The sequence below is a fragment of the Nicotiana tomentosiformis genome, chromosome 7 (assembly GCF_000390325.3).
Source record: "Nicotiana tomentosiformis chromosome 7, ASM39032v3, whole genome shotgun sequence".
NCBI lineage: Eukaryota > Viridiplantae > Streptophyta > Magnoliopsida > Solanales > Solanaceae > Nicotiana > Nicotiana tomentosiformis.
In genome coordinates, this window is record NC_090818.1 from 57,603,874 (window position 1) to 57,611,392 (window position 7,519).

A 7,519-nucleotide genomic window follows, 5' to 3' on the forward strand; every position below is an offset into this window, starting at 1 on the left:
GTAACACATACAATTCGAACTGGATGAGTCATCCTAACTTCTCTTGTGGTGGAAATCAGAATATCAGACCTCAAGTGAATTACAATCATCTACCTCAACCTCCACAGCAAGCAGAGGAGAGTTTGATTGACATGATGAAAAGGCTCTTGATAGACAATCGAAAAGTTATGGCTGAGAATCAACAAGTCAGGGCTGAGAATCAACAATTGCGCACAGAATTCAGAAATCTAGAGAGGTAGTTCAGGCAAATGGCTAACAATCAGAATATTAGACCTGCTGGAGCTCTCCCGAGTGATACTGAGCCTAATCCTAAGGCTCAAGTCAATGCGATTACCTTCAAAAATGGAAGAACATTAGAAGAAGTTTCAGAGAAAAAGAAGTATACAGCTAGTCCTGAAGGAGAATTAGTTCATAAGCCAGTTGAGGAGAATGAGAAAGAGAACAAAGGATCAGAGCCAGTAATTGTGACAAGGCCATCACCTCCATTTCCACAAAGACTGCAAAAGCAAAAAGATGACGCTAAGTACAAGAAATTCTTTGATATTTTGAGCCAAGCGCGTGTGAATTTTTCTTTGGTGGAAGTTTTGCAGGAAGTGCCTAAGTATGTAAGGTATCTCAGAGATATTGTGGCAAACAAGCAAAGACATACAGAGTTTGAAACTGTTGCACTTACTAAAGAGTGCAGTGCTAGAGTTCAGAGTAAACTTCCTCCTAAGATAAAGGATCCTGGGTGTTTCACAATTCATCTGTCTCTCGAAAAGCAAGAAGTTGGTAGAGCCTTGTGTGATTTAAGGGCTAGTATAAATTTGATGCCATCCTCTTTGATCAAGCAACTCGGATTGGGGGTGCTTAGACCTACTATAATCACTTTACTGTTGGCAGATAAGTCACTAGTTATGCTAGAAGGAATTATTAAGGATGTGTTTCTTCGAGTGGAAAAGTTTATTCTTTCTGCTAATTTTATTGTTCTTGATTACGAGGCAGATGAGGAAGTGCCCATTATTTTGGAGCGATTATTGATGTTAGGGAAGGGAAGTTGAATATGAGAGTTGACGATGAGAAAATCACTTTTAATGTGTACAAGACACTTAAGCTCCCTAAGCATTATGAGGACTTGTGCATGATTGTTGTGGTAGAACTGAAGGGGATAGAGCAGAGTCCTTATGTGAATTGTAGTGATTCGGATGGGACAACTGAGTTGGAGGAGGTGGTATTGCAAGCTGAGTGTGTAAGGACGATTGAGAAAAGAGCCAGAGATGAAAGAGGAGACCTTCTGAGAGTGTGTAAAAAGGCTAGACTTAATGGGAGAAAGAAGAAGAGAAAGCGCCCAGCCTGAGAAGAGTAGCAGTGTTGTCCCGCGAAGTTAAATCAGGCGCTTGTTGGGAGGCAACCCATCTTTAGTGCTTTCTATTATTTTTATTTATTATCTTATTATTGTTGTAGTGCTTGTTTCCGTTTTGTAGGATTATAAGCATAGGAGGCAAAGCCATTGGAAGTGTACAAAAGCGAGTTAGATAGTGAGAACAAAGTGTGAGGTGCCACACTAAGGACCATGCCTGGGGGGAAGTCTGAGTACCCCGTGAGCCGTGATTGCTTTGGCCTTTGGCCTTTCAGGGAGTTTCTTGTCCACCATCGTAATTATTTTTCTTTATTTGTGCATTGGGGACACTACACTCTTTTAAGTGTGGCGTGGGAGAATTCTCGAGATAATTAGTAGTAGGATGTTAGGAAAATGTTAACTTCTTATTTTTGTTTTCGTAGTTGTGTGGTGTTTTAGTATTTTAGTAGCTATGAAACAAATTAAAAAAAAATGTAGAAAAATTGGACTTTTTCCGACGATGGATCTCCTAGACAGTTTTCTTGAGGGATTTAAATCTAAAGAAAAAACACAAAAAGCTTTTCTTTGTAGGTAGTGTAGTAATTCTCCCTTGGATTTTCTTTGTGCCGCGGTTCTTTTCCAAGGGTTTTATTTGAACCGGGTGTAGTTAGTTTTATTTTTTTAGGAGTAGGAGCCAATGTGAGATGAATTGAATTGAAGCAATATCTCTTGACTTTGTTATGCCCTGAGAATAGTGAGTACTTTGGTTGTGACGCTTAGGCTCAGTTTTTGACTCTTGTATGAGTACCTTAAATTGTGTGATCTTAAATTTGCTTAACTGCTTTGACTAGAGTGTTTTGATGAGTCCGATCCTGAGTGAGTTATGTGCCATGTGTGTGTGAGGTTTGTGTATTTTTATGTGCATTGCATTTGATGTCTAGAACTTGCCACGTGTCTTTGCAAAGCGAAATAGTAATTTCGTTCAGTCTTGGAAGTGATATAGGTGTTTCTTTGTTGAGCCAGATATATATAGTTTACCTGCCTAATTGTTATGTATCGTAGTTAACCTTTTGAGCCTGTAATCATGTTTCTTTGGCAACCACATTACAAGCCTTACCCATTTGTTTGAATTAATCATATATTTGAACCTTTTAACCTCTTATGAGCACTTGAATTGTAATGAACTTTGTAAAAGTTAAAGCGTGGGGTGGTTGGTTTGGCTTTTGAGTGGAACTAAAGAAATAAGGAGAAAGGAGCACTGTTTTGAAAAAGTAAGAGACACTTGAATTGAAAAAGAAAAGAAAAATATAGTTGTATTGCTGTGAAAATATTCCTTAATAGTGGTGACTCTTGATGTAATTGTGCTAAATAAATTATGGAGTAATATACATTGATGTGAAGGTGGAGTTTGGTTTGACATAAGTATGAGGTTTTAATGTTAAAGTATATGTATTAAAGTGCTTAGGAAGGTGTAGTCACTCTTATATCCAAATGTATCCTACCCGACCCGCAGCCTACATTACAACCAATTAAAGTCCTACTTGATCCTAGACTGAATGAGCTCGATTAGTAGAGTATTACACTACGGGCTAGCCTATGGTGCATATTTTGTGGCATATGAATGTTATTTCTGAGAGAGTGAATTCTTTCTATCTTGAGTTCCTAATTGTTCTTAAATTTTATTGTGTGTGGAACTACTTTCTTTTGTTGTGTGGGGGCACTTGATTCATGAAGGAAAGGTAATGGCATTGACTCTACGTGAGTGAGTTGTGAATAATGCATGGTACTTGTGAATCAAATCTTGAGGTGAAGATGTTACACCCTCATGCTTAGTCTATTTTAAAGATTCTTGGTATGATGGGTTAGGAGAATTGTGTAAAAAGGTCGTGTCTATATAAAGTGTAGTTTGATTGCTCGAGCACGAGTAACGTTTAAGTATGGGATAGTGATGTTTGGCTATAATTTCATATTTTTAGTGCATTACTTACCTTACATTTTGGGCTTTAATGCTAAACTATACTATATTTGTGCTTAATTGTGTTTATTTTATGTGTAGATACGTTGAAGACAAAATTGGGAGCAAAGTAGAGATTTTATGTGTATTTTATACACTACAAGAATGAAGTTGTGATTATTTAATTAGTGGATATATTAAGGTTTGACTTTGTGTGGGAAGACAAAAGAGACAACTCAAAAAGAAGACAAAAAGAACAATTGGAAAGGAAAGAAAACAAAAAAAGAACGTGACTTGAAGAGTAGGCAAAGAAAGAAAAGAAACAGAATTGTAAATGAAGCAGGCGACGCGAGCCTTATTGCTTGCTACTAAGCAGACGAGGTAGGGTATTTTGCTCGGGACAGAGCTTGCGCCATGAGGCATGAGGTGAGCTGGAGCGCGCGTTTGAGCTGTCGCCGCGAGGTCTGTGGCGAGGGTGTTCCGGATTTTTAAAGCCTATTTTGTCACCTACTTGGTTTTGGACTTGGTTATTTCATTTAGGTCTTTTCTCTACACATATAAATAGTCATTAAACACCATTTTTAGAGGAGTTTTGCGACCCGAGGCAAGAACATCACGTGGAACAACTTTTGGAGGAGAAAATCATAGAGTTCTTCATTCCTTTATATTTTATTTGTAATTTGTTTATGCAAAATATTTGGAAAATTCTTACTACGAACATGAGTGGCTAAGTACTATGTTTCTAGGGTTATGGTTGACATGATTATTAACGTTTATTAATTACATCTTCGTTAATTTGGATTATCATCTTGTGGTTGTTTCTTTAATTCTAGTTTTAACTTGTGAATTGTTGTAGCTACCAATTCACCCTATTATATATGCTATACTTGGGAAAGCCATATTTAGATTAGAGTAGAATTAGATAGAGCTTGTTTCTGAACCTGTGGCTCGGGGGAAGATTTTGCGATTAGGATAGGAATATACCCAATACTCTTACTTAATTGAATATCGTATTATATTCATTCATGGTAGACTCAATACCATAGGAATATGGGGTTGATATATTGTGGGCAGGCGAGTAGTATTGTGGGAACATGTAATTCATATAAACGATCTGGTTAATTAGCTGTAACGACCCGACCGATTGTTTTACTTTCTAGAACCTCGTTCCCCTAAATAAGACTTCCCGTACTTGCTTTTACTGATTTATAACTTGCGGGGATGGTTGGTTTGGGATTTGGAAGAGTTTGGATTGGAATCAGAACGCTTGGTTCCTTAAGGTTGGCTTAAAAGGCCAAGTTTGATTTCGGTCAACATTTTGATTAAACAACCTCGGAATCGGGATTTGACAGTTCTAATTAGTTCGTATGATAATTTTGGACTTGGGCGTATGTTCGGATCATGTTTTGGATGACCCGGGAGTGTTTTGGCGCTCAATAGTGAAAGTTGGTTCTTGAAAAACATTAAAGTTCTTTAAATTTGTTTTGGAGCGGGTTTTGGTGGTATCAAGGTCCAAACGGAAATCCGAGACCGGGAATAGTTCCTTAATGTCATTTAAGACTTTCACACAAAGTTTGGTGTCATTCCGAGTAGTGTAAACACGTTTCGGCGCATTGGAAGTAAATTGAAGAACTTGAAGTTCTTAAGTTTGATTCAATTGGTTTTAGGGTATGATTCTTAGTTTTAATGTTGTTTTGGGCGTTTCGAGAGTTGGAGCGAGTACGTTTTCTGATTTGAAACTTTTTGGTATGTTCGGACGGGGCCCCGGGGGCCCCGAGTGTCAATCGGACGAGGCTCGAACCAAGTTGGAATTTGGAAGCCAAAGTTGAAGCTCCAGCTGATGTCATAATCGCACCTATGCTTGGTGAGCCGTAGGTGCGAGCCCCATGATTGTAGATGCATCCCAGCATAGGCTGCCCAGCCATCACAGAAATGGAGGAAGGACCGCACCTACGAAAGCGCAGGTGCGAAGGCAGGCATCGCAGGAGCGGGCAGTGTCGCAGATGCGCGTCATTTGTCATTGATGCGTGGCCGCAGGTGCGATCGCCTGAGCACAGAAGCGAGATGAGGCAGCCTGGCTTTGGTCCGCATCTGCACGAGTTTGTCCGCAAAAACAGAATAACAGGTGAGCCAATTGAACTGCAGGCGCGGAAATCGCTGAAGGGCAATGATGTTTTAAATCGGGGTTTGAGCACTTTTGCTCACTTCTTACTCTTCTTGGGGGTGATTGTGGACCTGTTTAGAGAGGGGTTTTCCATAAACTAGTTGAGGTAAGTAATTCCTATCAAATGTGAGTTAAATACATGATTTATGGGTAGGTTATAACATGTCAATTAGTGAAAATTACGGGTTTAGATGAAAACCTAGGTTTTTGATAAAAATGAGATTTAACCAGTAAAAAACCATATATTTATGTTCCTAAGGTTATCGGTAACAACTTTCTTTAAACATTTTCGGAATCCAGGCATGCAGGCCCGAGGGTGAATTTTAGGATTCTTGAAATTTAGGTTGGGTAATCACTTAAATAGTGGAATTATGAACTTTTGAGCACAGATTGATTAGTTTATGTAATGTTTGACTAGCTTCAAGTCGTTTGGCGTCAAATTTGGAGGTTTGAGCGCGTTCTTGAATTGGGAAGTAGACTTGGAGGTGAGGTAAGTCTCATTTCTAACCTTGTAAGAGGGAATTAACCCCATAGATGATTTAATTAATGTTTGTACCTAATTGTGGAGGCTACGTACGTACGAGGTGATGAGATTCCATACGTAGCCACTATTATGCTATTGTCCGGGTAGTTTAGGACCCGTATCATGCTACACTTGGAATGTTTATGCCCTTACTTGCTAATATAATCACTTAGTCATGATAGAAATTGATAAAAGAATTTTATGAGGTTGAATACACTTACTTTAGGGTTTGTATGAGATACTTGACTGTAAATGAGAAACTTGCGTTTTCTTGAAAATAATTGTTATTTGTGGATCGGGCCGAGCGCCTCGGTAGTAAATAAATGCATATATGGTTCGCGTTGTTCGACCCTCCGGCAGTGCACAGTTTAAATATTTTGTTGGATCGGGCCGTACGACCTCGGCATAATTGTGCATGCTAATTATTTGGAAATTCTCCATGATTTATTCTACTTAAATGCCTTGAAATGTAAGTTGCTAAATAGTATTACTGAAATTTATGTTATAATTATGAAAGAAGGACTTATCTCTTCCTGTTGTTGAACTGACAGTATCATTCATGATATCCATGCTTAGCATAGTACTTTAGTTATATTATTATTGGCCTAATAAGTGTCAAGTCGACCCCTCGTCACTACTTCTTCGAGGTTAGGCGGGATACTTACTAGGTACTTATTGTTTATGTACTCATACTACACTTATGTACTTAATTATACAGGATCTGAGGCTAGTGCATCTAGTTACTCTCCCGGCGCGCATACTTGATCTTGGACCGAGACTTCACGGTGAGCTGCCCCTTCTGAGTCGTTTAGCAGCATGCCGGAGTTTCTCTTTTGTTTTTATTTATCTATTCTGTTTCAGACAGTAGGATTGCCATCTTTTGTATATTGTACTAGTTGCCCACACACTTGTGATACCAAATCTTGGCACGTATTAGTAGACTTTGATTTTTGGGTTGTAATTCAATAGTTATAAGTGTTTTTAGATGTTTCCGTTTGTTTGCCTTAAAAATCCTTTATTTACCAAATGTTTTAAAATAAGTAAAGCTAAATGGGGAATCACTTAGTTGTTCACTGTTGGCTTGTCCAGCAACGGTGTTGGACACTATCACGACCTGACATGGAGTTGGGTCGTGATAACATGGTATCAGAGTACTAGGTTCACGTAGGTCTCACAAGTTATGAGTAGGCCTAGTAGAGTCTTGCGGATCGGTGTGGAGACGTTCGTACTTATCTTCGAGAGGTTATGGGGTGTTAGGAAACTATTCATTATTCATCTCATATCGTGCAATTGATGGTATACTAAATTTTCTTCTTCTATTCTCTCATAGATGGTGAGGACGCGTACGGCAGACGTTCCAGACCCGGGAGGAGCTGCTCCCCCCATTGCTAGAGGCCGAGGCAGCGGTCGGGGGAGGGCATCGACCCGAGGTAGGGGACGAGGGCATCCCAGAGCTGCCCCAGTAGCACCACCAGCAGATCTAGTGGAGGATCCCATTACTGAGGAGCAGGGCGAGGCGTCCGCAGCAGAGCCAGCCCAGGTAGATTTCATGACAGCACT

At 39.5% G+C, this 7,519-nt stretch overlaps 1 protein-coding gene across 1 annotated transcript; it reads left to right on the forward strand.

Moving 5' to 3' along the window:
- The first annotated feature begins 248 nt into the window (after nt 1-248).
- Nucleotides 249-1,040, forward strand: LOC104087322 (uncharacterized). Its single transcript, XM_009591742.1, has one exon. The coding sequence runs from the start codon at nt 249-251 to the stop codon at nt 1,038-1,040; it is 792 nt and encodes a 263-aa protein (XP_009590037.1).
- The last annotated feature ends 6,479 nt before the right edge of the window (nt 1,041-7,519 follow it).

Bases quoted from the DNA above. Each gene is read 5' to 3' on its own strand.
- LOC104087322 (XM_009591742.1), top strand. From the start codon at position 249: ATGGCTAACAATCAGAATATTAGACCTGCTGGAGCTCTCCCGAGTGAT.